At 32.7% G+C, this 19,767-nt stretch overlaps 2 protein-coding genes across 2 annotated transcripts; one reads left to right on the forward strand and one right to left on the reverse strand.

The window, feature by feature from the left end:
- Nucleotides 1-4,043: 4,043 nt before the first annotated feature.
- On the forward strand, nucleotides 4,044-5,956 carry LOC142522192 (peroxidase 42-like). Its single transcript, XM_075625365.1, has 4 exons — nucleotides 4,044-4,333; nucleotides 4,404-4,592; nucleotides 4,938-5,103; nucleotides 5,294-5,956. Exons 1-4 carry the CDS (start codon nucleotides 4,109-4,111, stop codon nucleotides 5,701-5,703), a joined length of 990 nt encoding a protein of 329 aa, XP_075481480.1. The 5' UTR covers nucleotides 4,044-4,108; the 3' UTR covers nucleotides 5,704-5,956.
- Nucleotides 5,957-6,788: 832 nt separating this feature from the next.
- LOC142522191 (calcium-dependent protein kinase 2-like) lies at nucleotides 6,789-12,745 on the reverse strand. The gene is made up of 8 exons (XM_075625364.1): nucleotides 11,594-12,745; nucleotides 9,180-9,323; nucleotides 8,947-9,099; nucleotides 8,695-8,804; nucleotides 8,041-8,208; nucleotides 7,836-7,963; nucleotides 7,096-7,195; nucleotides 6,789-7,008 (listed from the first exon to the last, which is right to left on the reverse strand). Exons 1-8 carry the CDS (start codon nucleotides 12,348-12,350, stop codon nucleotides 6,934-6,936), a joined length of 1,635 nt encoding a protein of 544 aa, XP_075481479.1. The 5' UTR covers nucleotides 12,351-12,745; the 3' UTR covers nucleotides 6,789-6,933.
- Between the last annotated feature and the right edge of the window lie 7,022 nt (nucleotides 12,746-19,767).

The raw sequence follows: 19,767 nt of genomic DNA on the forward strand, positions 1-19,767 counted from the left end.
AGGTGATCATGAATCAGAGATTCATTTACCCCGACAAAAAGTAAATCATAGAATGTACAAGACTAGACGGGAACTTGAAAGAGAAGATATCAAACATCGATTTTGATAACATATACTCATAATAATAATCGATCATATAACATTGAAAAATATCATATCACGTTATCTCAAATTTTACCCAATCGCCTGCGTGAATAAGACATAAATGTCGGTAAGTGAAACCGTGAAATGACTCATTCTTAGACATGTTATATATGCGCCCACGTATTGTGAATTTATTCCTTAGACATCCTTACAATATAAGTTATCCATATCACATTGAAAAGTATTAAAAATAAAATCGCTTACCACAAGATAAATTATCAATACATACATATATAAAAAAAGTTGTAATTTTTGTTATGTATAATTGTATCTTTATCATCTGTATTGTCAAACTTTAATCTTAGTCGACTATTTTCGTTTATTTTGTAATTTCGGTTTTTTCGTTGATATTAATGTGATGCTAACATAATATAAATATGATGTTGACATAGGCGATATCATATCAGAATGTACTAAAATTACTAAAAATTATAAGATATCTAACTAAAATTGAAAGTAAAATAATTACATTTAATATCTTACTCTATAAAATAAAAATCGAGAGAGTACGATCGCACCCACCGTCTCCTCATTTGGCTCCGTCTCAGGCTACATCCTTCGAAATGTATAATTGACAATTTCTTACAAGTATCCACGATATATACCACATTTTTTTTGAATAAATATATTCCATATATTAAATTAATTGAAGTAGAAAATCATAGATAATTTGTAATACTAGTTTTTCATGTTATCTACACATTATATTTCAAACAACATAAAATGATATTTCCAATTTCTAAAAAAAACAAATTATCTTTGCAAATTGTTAGAAGTTCGCTTATATATCATCATAAAATAAATATTTTATTGCTTAGATATTTATTTCTAGAGATAATAAATCACTAGTAAAGAAATATAATGATGATTTCTTGTAAATTTTAAAAAAATTTAATTGCAGAGAAAACTATTACTATAAAACAATATTGTGTCATCCCATTACTTTCTTGGAAAATGTCGACTTTACGGATAATTAAATAATTGTTCACATAAATTTTTAAAAAATAAAATATATAGGGATTTTTTTTTCCTTTTTTGAACGGAATATAATTTAAAATAATGGAGGTTGGGACAGGTGTGTGTATGGTCGGGGCAAGATACTAGACCGTCGGTGCACATAGTGCCATTTGTTTGTATGGTTAGTTTTTGTTTTGTTTTTTGGATTATTTTGCGTCGATATTTGAAAGAAAAGGTTTTTTTATGTGACCATTTGATAAATTTTTATTCGCGAAATTGAACAATTTTGTTCATATTTGATATAAAAACTAATAATTTTGATAAAAAAAAGTAATATTTTTCATGAGTGAGCTAAATTAAAAATCTATATCATAAAATTGATTCGTTAGATCGTCTCATAATTTTTTTTATATATTAAAATTACACTCAAATTTATATTTTGATTCTAATTAGATTTCATTTTTTTAAAAAAAAAAATTATCTTAGAAAAAGGAAAATATTTTTTGTGTACGTGTAAATCTAATGTGGCTCTTTCTTTTTCTATGTAATAATTTTTACGACTCTCATCATTAAAGTCAAAATAATCATAAATCTCAACTTTGACAAAAGAAGAAGCATCCCTTTTCGAAGTTGTCATTGATTTATTAGTAGGTATTTTATAATACGTTTCACATATTTTATGATATGAGACGAATTAATAATGTCTATATTTATAATAATAAATAATATTTTGAAATAAAAATAATATTTTTTCATAAGTGATCTAAATAAAATATTTATCTCACAAAATTGATGCATAGAATTGTCTTACAATGTTTTTTTTTTTGGTTGATGTGATAAGTTATCATACCCCGTCGTTTTACTTATTAGAAATAAGATGGATGTGTGCTTCTAACCGACAACCATCCGATGTTAAGCTGTGATTCTACGTATAATAACTACAAGAGCATACATATCGTATTCATATTTTTTTCTCTAAAAACATATATCGGCATTCGTTGGGATTCAGTCCTCATATTACAAAAACTCAGTTTCAACCATTTGACTTCTATTTTTTTCAATTTAAGCTATCTGAAACTTAGAAATACAAAAGTTATTGAGCATGAAGAGAAACATTATCTCTTAATTTAACTGATATAATTTATTAACTTGAAAGAGATTTTTTTAATATTATATATATTTTTTTGATTTGATTGTGTATAATATTTAATGAGATTTTTATTTTCTAGATGATAAGATAAATATGTAAATGTTATCTTGAATAATGTATCAATTTTTAACCTTCTTTGTTTGATAGGTTAACTTGTGGAGATAAAATCTAGAAGAGATGGTGTTTATAAATAAGAAAAATGAGGACATTGACGGCACTGATGCTTGATTAATTATACACTCACTTTCACACTATGTGGAGTTTTTAGAGAAAAATATTATCAACATTGTGTTGCTGCTATGAAGTGTGCTGCCGTGATTGCTGAGGACACTTCAGACAACACGCGTGCAAGTGTTGGCTGAAGATCGTGTTTCGTTGCCTCACACTTTTGCATCGATTCTTCACTTTATTGAATAATTTTTATTCTGGTTGTTTGACTTATAGAAAGCATTTGTGTTTCTCAAAGTGTTGAGAAAAGTTGATTTTTGTGAAGATCATTAATGATTGGTTTTTGTAAACGTTTTGATTTTCTAGTGATTAATTTTTGCCATGAGCCACCGTATTTATACTTGTGCATATTTAATCTTGTCCATCTATTTATTTAAAGTCAATCTGTGTTATAAATTTTAATATTCCGCTGCATGTTGTCTTAAATGTTTTAACATTTGACACAACACTTAATTCTGATATAACACAATTCAAACATTACATCTGTCAAGAAATATATCTAAAAGAGCATACAGGTAACTGAACTTGGATATGTTTCGGGAGCTGAAATGCATATATTTGTGTTATAATTTCATCGATATATACATATATCGACCAAAAAAAGTAAATCTAAATAACACAAGTGAATACTTAATTTGGTATCTAATTTTCCAAAAAGATATAAGAGTTGGAATAATAAAAGTATAAATATAGATAACTGAAATTAAGTTTATTTTGACATGTGAATTGAAACATGATGAGATATACGATATGATTCGATTTATCAATAATATAATAATTTTTTATATAAAAGTGAGTTTTTTTTAATAAGAGGGATAGAAAATCGACTGGCAAATTGTGTGGCTGTGGGGAGTTTGGGTAAATGAATAATTTGTTTGCTGTTAGGTTTAGTCCTGGTTTAATACGGTATATCGATTTTTTAAATAATATAGTTCATACCGAAATTTTTTGATACCGAAAAATGAATACTGATATCGTACCGAAATTTCGATATAACATAAATTACATGTCGTTCTTACCAAAAAAATTCGTGTACCGCAATTTCGGTACGATATCAGTATAATACCGTCTATACCGGATTTTTTTTAAAAATATTGTTAATCTCATCACAATCACAACAAAATAATTTTATTATAATAATTTTTCGGTATTTCGTTATATACCGAATTACTGAACATTTCAAAAACATATACCGTTACCAATACCGAAAATTTCGGTATACCGTTAATATCGATATATGAGGTATATTTCGATATGATATGCACGATATATCAAAATTTCGGTATTTTTCCCAATCCTAATCACGATCCAATATTAATTAATCGTCGTTGGGTTATCTTAAAACTTACCCTTCGTGAATTGGCAAGGAGTAAATGCTGCGCATAGATTGAGTTCGAATAAGGCCAAAAGAATCTGCATCAAAATTTAAAGATCAGACAAGTTATACCAATTTAAGCATAATTAGAGTTCTTTTTTAATTATTTTTTAAAAAAAAAAAAAAAAAAACAGAAAAAGAAACATTCAGCCTCGCTCTTCTCTCTTCCTCATTTATTTAAGGTGGCAGGCAGTATAAGCGAAAACATGAGGTCAGTCAGTCAGTGACCTTTGCTAAGTTTCCATAGTGCAGCAATGGCTTTCATTTCCAAAGCTCTCTTCTTCCTCGCGATCATCTACATTTCATCCCTCTCTGCTTTTGCAGAAAATGAAGATCCCGGCCTTGTCATGAACTATTACAAGGACTCTTGCCCTCAAGCTGAAGATATCATCAAAGAACAAGTCAGACTACTGTACAAACGCCACAAGAACACTGCTTTTTCGTGGCTTAGGAACATTTTCCACGACTGTTTCGTCGAGGTAATTTATTGGTTTGTTGTCGAGATATTTAATATTTTATACTAGTCGATTGATTTGTTTTGTGTTGCAGTCGTGTGATGCATCTTTACTGCTGGATTCAACGAGGAGGGTTTTGTCTGAAAAGGAGACAGATAGGAGTTTTGGGATGAGGAATTTCAGGTATCTTGAGACTATTAAAGAGGCTCTAGAGAGGGAATGCCCTGGTGTTGTTTCGTGCGCGGATATTCTTGTCTTGTCCGCTAGAGATGGCATTGCTTCTGTAAGTTGAGCTCTCTCGCTCTCTCTTCTTTTCATTTGCTTGAATTTACATGTTTTAGCACGCTGGAAACTCGAGATATGTACTCAGAAATTCGCTTGTTTTAGAATTTCCCAAATTTTGGTGAACACTACCCTGAGTTTCTGACTCAAATTCTTGTCCTTTTTCGGCATTTTCATCCTAAAATGGTGATGTGTCTTGTTTCGGTTAACTTATCGGAAGTTTCAAGATTTTAAGTGCCTCTATTTGTGGATCTACCCAAATTTGGTGTTTTACCATAAGCCATAGTCACTGTGATTTGTAATTTTATTTTTTTATTTTTATTTTTTGTTTTTGTTTTTTGGACAGGTTGGAGGGCCATATATTCCCCTTAAAACTGGAAGAAGAGATGGTAGAAAAAGCCGAGCAGATATTCTTGAGCAGTACTTACCAGATCACAATGAGAGCATGAGTGTTGTACTCGAGCGTTTTGCTGCTATTGGAATTGATACCCCTGGAGTAGTTGCTTTACTTGGTATAAATCCACGATTTTATCCAGCTAGAACTCTTTTATATTCAAGAATTAATTATCATCATCATATGAGTATAATTTTTATTTTAGATTCACCCGTTCTCAAGAAGTATATAATATTTTGGATCCAAATCAAAGAATGTAAAAATTTTCTGTTAGACAATAAGTGTGATGGGAATTAGTCATGTTACAGGCTCTCACAGTGTCGGCAGAACCCACTGTGTAAAACTGGTGCACCGTCTATACCCGGAGGTGGATCCAGCACTGAACCCTGATCATGTTGAGCACATGCTCTACAAGTGCCCCGATGCCATCCCGGATCCTAAGGCCGTGCAGTACGTGAGAAACGATCGTGGCACGCCAATGAAACTCGACAACAATTATTACAGAAACATATTGGACAACAAGGGCTTATTAATTGTGGATCACCAACTAGCCACAGACAAGAGAACCAAGCCCTTCGTCAAGAAAATGGCCAAGAGTCAAGATTACTTCTTCTCAGAGTTTGCTAGAGCCATCACCACTTTATCTGAGAACAACCCTCTCACAGGCACCAAGGGTGAAATCAGAAAACAATGCAATCTTGCCAATAAGCTCCATTAAAAGATTGAGGAGTGTGGATGACAAATAAAATGGCTTCTCTTCTGTTTGTGGCAAGATGAAGGTTGTGATGGCCGCTGGCCAGTGTTAATTATCGATCTGTTTCTTTGTACTGCGGGTTTCTTTTTTCTGTGTATGGAGTTCATGGGGAAAATGTGGGTGTGGATTGTTGTAAGGACCGAAGGTGGTGGGTGTGTAGGATGCTTGTTATGTGATTATTATGGTTGTTGAATTTGCAGCAGCAAGATTCATGTTTTGTTTGTTTCTTCAACTCTAATTTTTTTGGGAAGAGAACTTTTCTTCTTAAACAGACGTAATAAAGAAAATAAAAGCTTGATAAAGAAAAATTAAAGAAGGGGCCCTCACGAAAAAGGGAAATGATTTTATGAAAGTTGATAATGGGAGATAAGATCCCTCCACAATAGCAAATATGGTTGGCTGTACGTGGATGTGACCAGAGAAACAATATTCACACAGTGATTGAATGCGATTGCCAACTATATGCATGTGTTTGAAACCTTACAAACTAGCTATTTCCTTCAAATGCATTCACCGTAGAGTAAACCATGTCACCACAGGCCTGGAAAAAAGTGTTTTAAGGTTAAAAGTAATAAAAATTTTCCTTGAACTTCCAAGTATTTGTAAAGCACATGTTAAACAGCTACTTCTATTATTTCCACCAACCGAAGACCTCGATTATGACAAAACAATCGTGCAACACTTTGCATGAAATCCAAGAAACGAGAAAGAAATTTCAATTAATGAAGGCACGATCCTTTAAGCTTTTGGACCCAAGCCTAGTCTATTTCAAGAAAACCAAAAAAGAAAAAAGAACAAGTAGAGAATATTAAAAGCACTTATCTATTAAGGAGAGTTCAGAGAATAACGAAAGCTAAAAAAGCGCAAAACGACTTAGTAAGACAATCCACCAGCATTTTAACTCAAAACAGAATGATGGTTATTCACACAATCATTTTCTTACAAGATAATAAATGCTATCGCACATAAAATTCAGACGAAGGATTTCAGGTCCCAGGATAAAGAAATGATTCTAAAACTGAGTAATTTAATCTTAAACAAGACACACATAAACAACTTGAAATTACCATACTCGATTCAGAGTAATTAAAATAGAAGAGAGATTCTAAATGGCAAACCAATACACTTCAATATCTTTATAAGCAGAACTCTCTCACGTGTTAGAAAACATCCTGCTCAAAACAAGCACACACTCTAAAACAGCTTTGCAGGTTGCTGTATTCCACTTCTCATCATCGCACAGAACTCCTCGTAGTTAATTCGTCCATCCTATAACATGCAAACATGTAAAATGCTTATGTAATTCTAAGGGGCCATAAAGCTGTATGATATCTTAACTCAAGTCGATGTACATACATTATCTGTATCCACCTCCGAGATTATTTCCCTGATGGTGGTCTCATCCCCCATGCTGTACTCCTTCATAGCACTTTCCAGTTCATCTCTCGTGATATACCTGAAGTTAATAAGATAAATAAAATGACAATTTTTTCTTGGGAATAGTGCTTGAGGTAATTAATTAACTTTGAAAGAATCATCGAGTCAACATCTTCCAAGAGCTCAGACTTATGAAAAAACGGTTTATAACAGATTATCATAATCAGGAGTCATTAGTCCCAAACCATTGGTTCAACAAAACCCAATATATATAAACAGGTATATATATCCGCCAAACCTCCCGCCACACTACTGGCAGTTTTAAAAAGAAAAAAGAAAACCATTTCATAAAATTTGCCTTCAGTGCTTATTTCTAGGCATCTGTTGCCAAATGTCCGAGAACATACATGTGTGCCTTCTTATCAATTGATTACAAATATGTATTCACAATCTCATGCTTATATGCAAGGAGACGTGTCAAAAAAATTTCAAAACTTTTGCTGAGTTATCCCCCGTGAACTAGAGCTTTTATGAAAAGTGATTCCTAGATAAATAATTTTAGTGTCAAATTTAAAAAACGTTGAACTAGCATAATCAAGCTTGGTGATCAATATGACCAAAAAAACCCTGATTTTAATGATGTTTTTTCAATCTGGAAAGTATCTCACCAAGTATTCAAGAGAACTATGCCGCATTTTGTGAAAAAAAGATGTACTTACCCACTGCTATCTTTGTCGAAAAACTGAAATGCACTAAACAGATGTTCATCTCTTTCAAGCTTATGCCTGTGCATCGTGGCAGTGATAAATTCAATGTAGTCTATTGTCCCATTACCGTCGACATCAGCCTGAAATCAATGGCTTGAATTGTTAAAATGAAAAGCTGTAATCAAACTGCATAATGTCTTGATGACATGCTAATTACCGCTTCCATAAGTTGTTTTACTTCGGCTTCAGACAGTTTTGATCCGAGCCGAGCTAATCCCGTTTTCAATTCTTCATAGGTGATGGTACCACTCTTATCTGTGTCCATATTAGTGAACATTGCTTTAAGACCTTTAATTTCTTCTTCCGACAAGCTTTCCGCAATAACCTGCAGTTATTCCAGTAATTAACTAAAAACCAGCTGTTTTGGCCTTGTTCTTACTCAACCTTATTTCATTTTGTGATTGTATCTTCTGCCCAAATAAACATTACAGAACTAATAGACCATCTGTTTTGGCCTTGTTCTTACTCAACCTTATTTCATTTTGTGATTGTATCTTCTGCCCAATATAAACATTACAGAACTAATAGACGCCCAAGAAGAAGAAAATGGTGAATCGTACAAGAACAAATAGAAGCAATTTCTTTGTGAGAGATATATCAAGGTATAATAACAAATAGAGATGCAATATATTTGTTCAAGAAATTTAGGAGAATAAAATTTAAGCATCTTACAGAAAGCAGAGGAATATTAGAACAGTTTAACATTGTCAATATTCTGAGGCATAAATAGCAAGATCCTTTAACAAAATTGATGACTCTTAACTTTCCAGTTTACAGAATGTTTATCCAAAGTGAAAACAGAAAGGTTTACCTTTAGTGCAAGTTTTTTAAGCTTATTCATTGCCCTGAACTGCTTCATTCTGGAAAGAACCGCACTATTGATTGGCTTGTCAGGGGCTTGCCCCTTAATCCAAGGGTGCTCTTGAAAATCAGTACAAAGAATGTTTTAAGTTAAAGATGATTCAAACATCATTATAAAACACGAATGTTCTTTAACAAAAGAGTTTAGTTCGAGTGTCAATGCTAATATTGAATATGAGATAGATGATATATTATGGCATACCGAGTACTTGAGTAGAGGTAATTCTTTTTTTTGGATCCTTTGTCAGCATTTTTCGAACAAGATCTTTGGCACTGGCTGATATGGAAGGCCATGGCTGACTGTCAAAATCAACTTCTTCTTTCAAAATAGCATCAAATATGCCCTTTTCAGTTTCTGCGGCAAATAAATTCAAGAATCATTTAGAAAGGAACTGACTCCCAAAATATTTATCCATAAATCAAGATTGGTTTTACCAGCCCAAAATGGAGGAACGCCACTGAGGAGGATGTACAAAATAACACCAGCACTCCATACATCTATTTCCTTTCCGTAGCTTCGCCACAACACTTCGGGAGCAACATAATATGCACTACCAACTATGTCGCGATAAACTTTTCCTGGAATTTATATATGACATTACTATCTATTAACGCAGAAAAATCAAGAAGTTACTAAAATGCCAGCTAAAATTTTTAACTGAAATGAATTGATTGATCATTGAAGGCATGAAATTTTATTAAAGACCGTACACAAGAAATGCTTATATGATTATTTTATTTTTTGGCATCCGTCCAACCACTCTTATGAAAAGACAAATTAACAAACCAACTGGATGCCTAATCTTGACAAGAACAAAATCAACATTGACTTATTACCAAGGAACTAAAGGAAAATTTTGAAATCTTTGTCTAGATGTGCTTAAAGTGCAACTAAATTTGGTGTTTGCCCACAATTGAGATATCTCACCATGTAATCCTTCAAAATCTGTTGGTTTCTTTCCTCTCCACAATTTCCAGATAATTGACATTATCACCATCTTCCAAAATTTTTTGGATTTTTCCTTTCCCAATATAATGTTACTTTCTCCTACCACACACTCACGCCCATGGAAACCCTAATTTCTTTAAGTTCTTACCATATTGATAAGTAATGAATCCATAGGATTGTAAAAATGTGATATTTAGATTCATTGACATCTCTGCATAATATGTACCAGCTTGAGGATATCATAAAGTAAGGAATTTTCCATTGTAGTACATCGTAGGTATTGAATTTATTAAGTGATAAAATCCAATTAAATAATTGTATGTTTGAAGGAATTGCGGATTTCCAAATTAGAAGCAATAACTAATAAAATAATAAAGTTGGATCATTGAGATCACTCAACTTAATACAAACTCGCTTGCTCTAAGCAAAGTAAAAAGACTCCCACCTCTACATCATCTATTAAAAGAACTTCCTTCCCACAGTGATGATTCCAACTTACACAAAAGCTATCATGGACCCCGACAAAATCAGATATAGTGATGATTCCAACTTACACAAAGCCAGAATGCATTTTCTCCATTCTTGACCCTTTTCCTTTTTCTCTTGGTCTCCTGTTAACCATAATTATGCATTTTTAGAAACGCAAATGCACTAATTTCTAAAGATTATCTAACCCCAGAAAGATTACTTTGATTGGGAAAGTCAAGAATCATAGACTGAGAAAGGAAGTGATGGTTCTCATGAGTCAAAGATTCATAACACCTAATTTGCATTTACACTGAGAACGTGTTTGGTTGGGGTGATAAAATAACCATGTTTATTGGGAGATATAAACAATAAAATTTTGTAGGATAAGAAATAATGTGGAATAATTATTAACGAGTTTGGTTCTTGACTGAATAGATATTTAGATTAAAATTTTAAACAAATTGACTCTTCAATCCTCCCTAAAAAAATCTGATAAAAATTTTTACGCACAAGCATCTTCCAATATCACTGGTTTCCTCTCCCCCTTTCATAATTTCATCGACTAAGTCCATTATGCCATTAACACCTAAACAAGGACATTTAGATGGTTTATTCCTAGGATTTTTAAACGATTGCTATATGTTCTTAGAAATTTTACTCATTCTCATTAGCTTTTGATATCCTTTCAGGTTCAAATACTTCGCATTTTTTAGAAGAAAAAGACCCGTAAAATATTTTATGAGTGCACGCGTTTTCAATGGCCGAGATTTTTTTTCCAAAAGATGCGAATGGTATGTCGAGGGAGTAGAAGATAGAGATATCGAATGGAAGGGATTGGGTGACATCCACTGTCCTTTACCTTTCCAACTTTTTTTAGATTGAATTTACATTTTCTGAAGTACGAGAGATGGGGATAAAGACGAAAATTTCTGTAGCTTTTGCTTTTAAAATAGGAACGAGAACGATGATAGACCATTCCTTCTCCATAGAGTAATTTGTTATCAAACTTGTGACAGGCCCATAGTTTTGGTTTGAAATAATAGAAACTATATCAAGATTTGGATGTGAATAGATTCCCCCCTTTATCCTCCATATGAATCATAGCCAAAGGTCATGACTCAAATTACAATCCATGAAGAGATGCAAAGATAAGCAAAATAAGCGCAAAGTGCAATTCATGAATAGGCGGAAAGTTAAACAATCATATATGAGCTCAATCGCTCAAACACTTCTTTCAGAAATGCTAAAACTGTTTCCTATTATGTAACTTTATTTATACTAGTTACTGAAATCCAAATGATTATTCATTGAAGGCTAAACATATACCAAAAGTCAGGGATCATATACTGATCAAATATATGCTCAACTGAGATAATTATCACCACTAAGGAAGAGAAATCTGTTTAGCACTAGAAGGAAGAAAAATACACACCTTCTTCAATAAAAACAGAGAGCCCGAAATCCGTTGCTTTCAACCTTGCATTCGCATCCTTACTTGAGAGCAAGAAATTCTCAGGTTTGAGATCCCTATGCATCACACCCATAAAATGGCAATGGTGAACAACATTCACAATCTGTCTACAAAGATCAGCGGCTAAGCTCTCAGAATAATGCCCCTGAGCAATAATCTTATCGAAAAGCTCCCCTCCACCACAAAGCTCCATTACTAGATGCACAGACATTCTATCCTCATAAGAACCCTTGAATTCCACTATATTAGGCTGCCCACTTAAGTGCTGCATTATATGAACCTCCCTCTTCATATCTTCCTTATCATTCTTACTGACGAGTTTCCTCTTCAATATTGACTTGCAAGCATATGAATGCCCACTGCCAATCTCAGAACAAGAATAAGTTACCCCAAATTGACCCCTACCCAATTCTTTACCAATGCTGTATTTTGTCTTGACATCCTCAAAGGGCTTTCCCAAAATGTTATTGGGCTCTAATTTTTGAATTTGGTTTTGGGGTTGCGGTTGTGGGTGGTGGTGCCTCTCAGGTTGCGGCTGCGACTGCTGCTGCGGCTGCGGCTGAGGCTGAGGCTGATGCTGGGGCTGGGGTGTATACTGAGTCGATGGTTTTTGATGATCTGGGTGGCTTTGCTGGTATCTTGTGTTTGCTGCTCTTCCTGATCTAATGCCATTGGTATCGGGGCTTGTATATTTGTTCTTGCTGAAACAACCACCCATTTCTTTTTCTTGGCAGCCAACGAAAATTGGATCAATAATCCAGATTTATGAACGGATTTGTTTAAAAAAATTCTAAAAAATGCAATCTTGTAACTGAAACGGGCTTTTCTTGACAAATCCGTTGAAAGATTCAGACTTCAGTATAATAAATGGACAAACAAAGATACAAACTTGGAAATGAAACCTGTCTCGGAGCAGTGATTGGGAACGAAGGGAGCTCCAACAAATTTTCAGCGATTAATCTCGGCCTAGCATGAATGAATCATAGTTGAGATGGTGATTTAGAGATCAGAAAGTGCAATCTTAATTCTTTCTGCGTGTTGACTCTTCAGTTCTTTGTCGAGTGTTTTATACACGTCGTTTTGGGTGCCAAAAAGACGAGGTTTCGTAGAAGATGATATTTAAAATCCGTTTACATTTGGGTGATCATGCTTATTACCCATACCAGGACAAGCAAGTAGAAAATGAGATAATAAGTTACGAAGGCATAACTGATTTACGGAGCATATGACTTTTCCTAAAATGGTAAGCAAATGTTTCAGTTTGTAATTGGTGTCAGTGTCAATATCACATGTTTAATTATCATGGATTACAAAAAAATGTAATCATCAGAAAAAAAATGATTGATGATGTAAAATAATTATTACTCTTACTTGAATACTATCATTTCGGGTGTGTACAACATGGAAAACATTTGTCTTATGACAAACAACAAGACACACCTTCATGATCCCTACCCGTCGTGCCAATATTGAAAAAAAGCAGAAATTCTTTCATTGCCGCATCCACTCCTTTTGTGGATGGCTGCCATTATGAAATTGTAGTATCTAGTTGGAAAAAGGGTTGTTTATCCTAGGAAGATAATGTTGGATAAATGAAGAGCAAAGCATGGTGAATGAAAAAAGGAATGATAATTGTCTCATATTGGAATATTAGTCAAGTTTGGTTTATCTTATAAGCTCTAAGTTTGAGCTAAGAGTTTAAACCCCAAGGAGTACCAGAAGCTTTTAAGAGGGAAAGACGTTAATAGGTTAGGTCTCGATGAAACACACGTGCGTGTGAAGCCGGCCGGCACGGTGTGTAGAAATTTATTTGGAAAAATAAATTTTGTTAACAATAACAGTGTCCAGGACGCATCAGAGCAGAAGCTCGCGTGCACCAGCACGCCAAGAACATGCTACATCGCGCATGTCAGAACCAGGCGCGCGTCCCACTGATTTTGAACGCATGTCACAGAATTGGCGCTCCTGGTGCGCACATCCCACTGCTTTTGTACGCACCAAAAAGTGTGCGCGTCCCTTGGTTAAGGTTGCATCTACTCCAGGCTGCTGTTTGCACCAAACAATGTGTCCCTTGACTACTCGCAGAAAGTTGTGACTCTTCTACGCATGCGGTTCGAAAAGTCGTGTATCTTTAATGCATCCGGTGATCGATTATAAATAATCCCTATCATACATCAGTAATCTTCTTCTTGCCATCTCGGTGCATATTATATTCCCTTCGTACTTGAAAGTTTCTGCTTATAGTATATTAGTTTGCTGCTTTCGAGAGTTTATATAGCACTGTGATACGGGCAATTTTGTTTCGTGGACAGAGGAATATACTTGCTTCGACTTGCTGTTTGTTCGCCTTGTTCAGAACCGAGAGAAAGACAAATCACAGATAAACCAAAGTCCATCCTTGTCCTGCTTGTACGAGCCACAACTTCCTCTTGAGATGGTTTTTTCGCCTTGGAACACTGTTGTGTTCCATCAACTCCAGCAGGGGGGCTATAAGGTTGGGGGGATCTATGCAGCTAATTAAAAAAGGGATAGAAATAATAACCATGACATAGTTGATTCTCCAGATGCAAATTTACCTTGAAATTGTTTTGAATTTAACTGTGATCTCTGACTGAGTTATAAGAAAATTACTGTCTATTTTAATAGATAGTGGTAACAATCTATCACCAAGAGATCACGTCAGATACCTACCTGTTTATCATATTTTATCTTCAATTGGGCTTAGTAGATCATTTATTCAGCAGTGGATACCCAATTGTTTGTTGAGCTTACAATCAGCCCAATTATTATAAGACCTAAAAAGCCCAATTATATGATTGGGCCAACCGCAACTCATGAGGACGGTTTATATTTACCAAAACTCAAACAAATCATCGGTTCTCTTAAATAGTGAATTGTTGTGATGAAATAATTATCTTTTGTTGAGTAGAGCAATTAAACATGGTCTTTGATATGTTGTACATAGAGATGTAGATGAACAAAGCTACTCACGAGCTATTCGGAGCTCAGATCGTAAAAGAGAAAAACTCGTTTAAGATCTTTCGTTAATCTCATCGAGTTGAGCCAGAGCTAGATCGAGCTTAAGGATATTCGACTCGTGAGCTCGCGAATATGACCATTTATAGAGTCACGAGCCTGTTATATAGCTAAGCTTGTTTACTGTTCCCAAACATGATAGTTTAACATTGCTTTATAAAGATACATCATATTGTATCCTCAAGCTCGATTATATTTTTAACGAGCTCTATTGCCCGTTTAATGAGCTCGAAAATGAGCCCGATTAACAAGCCGAGTTCGAGCTAGACTCGTTAAACATGATAAACAAGCTAGTAGCGAACCAAGCTCAAGTTATTCGCAAGCTTAGTAATTTTAAAACGAGTCGAGCTCAAATCTCATGATAAAAATAAATTATTGGAGTGTCGATAGAAATTATCAGATAATTAATAATATTAATATTATATTTTATTATTAAGAATGACAAGCTTAAAATGAAAGACTTTTTTTTTTGTTATTTTGATTGAACGATAAATAATCTTTTTTTACATATGATATAAAAAAATGATGCAGCATACATATTAGCGATCATATGTACGTTTTTTGTGTTTATATATGGAGACAATTTTTTAATGATTGTTCATCGCATAAGTAAATGATAAAAGAAACAGTAAAAGAATATGTAGGAATATTTTTTATAATTATGATTGATACATGAATGATTCATAACCCATCTGAAATTAAGATTTCAAATTTGAAACGAGAGAAATCGAATTATAACAAACTCATCTTTTATCCCAATTTTTTTTTTTTTTTTTATGAGTAATGTAATATTATTTTGTCTTTGTATCAATTATTCTATCATAGCGAGTTAGGATGTACTTCCATTGAAACTGGAGCCATTGGCATTTATTTATACAATTAAATGATCGATTTTATTGTGATCTTAGTTATATAATATATTTTATGAGATTATCCGCCACTCAATCGGAACACAATAATTGTATGGTTAGTTTTTCTAATAATTGGTGTCCGACGCAGGTGTTACGTTTTTATAAAAAAATTATAATTAATTCGATTCATATTAAAAAATTAATATCATAATTATAACATTGAACGGATACTTTACTTCAATTTCTAAGTAAGAGATAAGTTGGTCATTTCGGATAAGAGAGACATTAATTAGGTTCAAAAAATTTAGCTTGAGTTCGGTTTGATATATTATTAGATTGCATTCGGATTGACATATATCTAATTATTGAAAAAGAGTCCGATTATTTTATATTTCGTAAAAAAAAAAAACTGTAATAATTGATTTGCATATTCTTTTTTTATATATTTAAAGTTTAATTAATTATCGTACACAAAAATTAATGTATTATGGTACTATATTTTGATAAAAATATCTCTCCGAAAGACGGAATCATGCATCAATCGTATTTTTTAATGTTATACTTGAATTGATGAATTTAAAATTTCTTATCTCGTTTGGATATAAAATATTCAAGTGAATTAAGTAATTCAAATAATAGATTGCTTCTAATTTGTTTTAAAAATGAATTTCCAATGCATTTGAAGCAAAGTTGTTTCTCATCAGATAAATATATGTCGATCATATATGGTTAGAATGTCAATATATCGATAAATAAAATATGGCATTTTATTTTAAATATGTTTAAATTAAATGAAAGTGAAATCATGGGCCACCACTGCAAGCCCGAACAATGTAGATGGACCCCACAGTCCAAGTCCGGTCACTTATGCATCCAAAATCACCAACGGAGCCCACTCGTGCTGTGTAATCCAAAATCAATGGCCCTTGAAAATTATGGCCACCATACCAATTTCAATTTTATTTACCGTTTCGAGAAATAAATTGAATATTTGGAGGAGTTTATTTTTTCAAAAATAAAATAAAATCAGAGTAATAATTTGGAAATATATGAGAAATTTGAAGGACACTGACAAGGACAAATGAAATGAAGGATATTTTGGATGGTATTATTATCAAACCATGTATATTTTTATGCAGTGTTCTAGAAAGCTCGTTTAAACAACGAACATCTGCTTTTTAGATTCGACATTAATTCAAAGGGTTTTATTTATGTTGTTCGAATGAAATTATTTCTATGAAAGAGTAGGTCTCTTGTGAGACGGTCTCACGAATCTTTATACCGATATTCAAAATAAAAAGTAATATTCTTAGCATAAAAAGTAATATTTTTTCATGGTTGAACCAAATAAGAGATACGTCTCACAAAATACGACTCGTGAGGCCGTCTCACACAAGTTTTTACCTCTATGAAATTACATAATTATCAAATAATAAGTTATGAATATTTTATTTTTAAAAATAAAAGGTAAGAAATATTTGACACTTTTTCGCACTTAATACGATCAACATAAGATTGATATTTCACGTTTTTTTTTCAAATTAAAGTTTTTTCTTGGGTGTTTACCAATATAAAATATATTGGGCAAGTAAAATGAAAAAGGATATACCCTCATAATTTCAAGACACAAAGAGAGAAAACGATAGAGAACACTAATCGGTATTTCAAGAGAACCATTTCATCTGGTTATACAGTTCAAAATAGTTGAGTCGCACTTTCAGCACTGTCTGTCGATCTGGTAAAGTGATGAGGGTCGTATTTATAATCGATATAAGAATCAATATCACATATTTTATTCAAATAATTTGTATATTGATGTAATTATTGAAAATGTTATTATTGAAGAGTAATAAATATTTCCATTGAAAGAAAAATCGAAATATAATTATTAAATTATTGCACGATTTAAAATATATGAGTTACATCAATACAGTTTTTGATAAAAATGAAATATTCGATTTAAAAAAAAAAAAGTGTACTTCATAATTCCAAAAAGATATCCTTCTAATCATACTATTTTTGGCTTATCTTTTAACATGGTAATGATGCAAATACTAATACAAGAATAAGATGAGGCTGGCCATCTACATTAATCTACTATTATAGTTTATCTACATACCAATGCGTATACTTGTTATAACATCGGTCTGTATGAATTAATCTGGTATGATATTTTTATTTATTAGTAATTTATTTTCGACCATGTAGATTTTTATCAATATAGAGTAACTCAAATACACGTTCAAATCAAACCATCTCATCCAAACAGAACCTTATAGATGATATCGAGACGGACGCCTGATGCTGCACTAGGGATGGCAATGGGCGGGGTTGGGGCGGATTTGCCATCTCCATCTCCATCTCCGTCCCCGAATTTCATCTCCACCCTTATACCCATCCCGAAATTCACATGATTAGAGAATCAGACTGCATAAGTTCATTATTCTGCTGCATTTTGAAGCCCTTTTGGAGGGACCTCTGTGTTGTGGCCATTGACAATGAAATCATGATAAAGTTTTGAATTTTATTCATAAAATGACAAGTTTACTTTCGAGTCCCACCAAAATATTCTTAGCCGTTAAGTATGCCTTTGCAAAAACACCATTCTCAATACTTTCTTTCATGTTTTTTCTGTCCCAGATTGGGGTTTGATTTACTTGGGATTAAGGAAATTTTTTTACCTAGGTTTGCGTAGATTTCAGTTAAAATTTATTTGGTGACGAGTCGGCCTGGCCATTTGTTTCGTGTTTTGTCTACATCACTATAGCTTCGCCCAAATCCGGGGAACAACTATTTTACCTTATGATACTCGACAGTACACGTTTCTAATGATAAAAGCGTACTCTTTTTTTCCCCCCATTCATAAAATTAAATAGTTTGTTTTTTTTTTTTAAAAAAAAACGACATAGTAGATATGACATTCACAAAATAACGAGTAATAAATCTCTTATGAGACAGACTCGGGAGATATGTTGACTCGATTCATACCTGAAGCGAATTTAATATTTGTTTATAGATCTAGTCGGAGATCCGTATAACAAAATTGACTCGAGATATGGTCTCATTGGAGTTATTGTGTTCACCAAATGAGATCTATCTATGTTAATTGTTACACATCGAATATCACATCTCTGTATTTTAATACAATATATTCAATTGACCATCTAAATTTAAAATTAAACAAATGTAAGCCGACACATCAAATAATCAATTATTCATTTTGTATTAAACATAGTATTTTTTTTTTTTTTAATTCTTCCTTATTTTTATTCCATTTCATAATGATGTTTTTTCTTTTTATCCTCGTAAATACTGTAAAAAAAAAAAAACTAAAATGTGTACATGTTGATGAATTTTAAAGTGACAAGTATTCTTGAATAATCCTAGTGACGGTCCCAGCATGTAAAGCCACAGTTAGTCAATGCTAAACATCATAATCCGATACAAGAACACTCTTGTAATATTTATTCATTGGAGTTCCCATGTAGTAATCGCACATCATGAGATTATATATCAAGTTTTTTCATGCCGCTGCTATCAAAATTTTAACTTAAAACATGGTAAAAATGGAACAAGTTAGTTATCCCACATCATTTATATGAAATTTTTGGGAGTTGTGTATATGAATTTAGACAATTTTCACCTATTTATCTAGTTTTTGGGGTCGAATTAGGTCCAAGTCTTAATCTTAACATGATATTAGAGCTCAAATTTTATCGTTAAATTAAATTCAAATCTCAATCTTAACACGACCTAAATAAAATATACACAAAGTTGAATATTTCTTTATTTTGTTGGAGTTAACATTAAAAAATAATTAAACTAAATTAGTCGAACTATATATTTAGTGCCAATTGCAATGGAGTAATTCCAGTCAAATCCAACTATATATCACAAACAGACAACAATCATTGGGGTTTGAGACCAATTTTTATATGCCATTTAATGTGTCAAATCCTGAAAAGACTGGTTAACAATGGAGATTCTACCTCAGTGGACCATGTCTCTCCATTCAAAATATTTTAAGCATTTTGTTGGGTCAAAAAGTTAGGTCCCAAATTTTCACACAATTGTGGCATTTTTATTACTGTTTTTTTCTTAATTATAAGACATGTTTTTTGCCATAATATTAAGAAATTGCTGAAAATATAAATATAATATTTAAAATTTTCTTTTATTTATTGAGTGCTTACATAAAATAATATGTTATCTTCTCGATAGTTGGTTGATTATAATATCACAAATTAT

This window comes from Primulina tabacum, chromosome 13, assembly GCF_025594145.1.
Source record: "Primulina tabacum isolate GXHZ01 chromosome 13, ASM2559414v2, whole genome shotgun sequence".
NCBI lineage: Eukaryota > Viridiplantae > Streptophyta > Magnoliopsida > Lamiales > Gesneriaceae > Primulina > Primulina tabacum.

What these genes read in the sequence shown, in the direction of transcription:
- LOC142522192 (XM_075625365.1), top strand. Translation starts at nt 4,109, where the DNA reads ATGGCTTTCATTTCCAAAGCTCTCTTCTTCCTCGCGATCATCTACATT. An exon ending in CTAGAGATGGCATTGCTTCT is followed by an intron (nt 4,593 to 4,937) that starts GTAAGTTGAGCT and finishes TTTTTTGGACAG; the next exon opens with GTTGGAGGGCCATATATTCC. An exon ending in TGGAGTAGTTGCTTTACTTG is followed by an intron (nt 5,104 to 5,293) that starts GTATAAATCCAC and finishes GTCATGTTACAG; the next exon opens with GCTCTCACAGTGTCGGCAGA.
- LOC142522191 (XM_075625364.1), bottom strand. Translation starts at nt 12,350, where the DNA reads ATGGGTGGTTGTTTCAGCAAGAACAAATATACAAGCCCCGATACCAAT. An exon ending in TAAAACAACTTATGGAAGCG is followed by an intron (nt 7,964 to 8,040) that starts GTAATTAGCATG and finishes CATTGATTTCAG; the next exon opens with GCTGATGTCGACGGTAATGG. An exon ending in TTCGACAAAGATAGCAGTGG is followed by an intron (nt 7,196 to 7,835) that starts GTAAGTACATCT and finishes TATTAACTTCAG; the next exon opens with GTATATCACGAGAGATGAAC.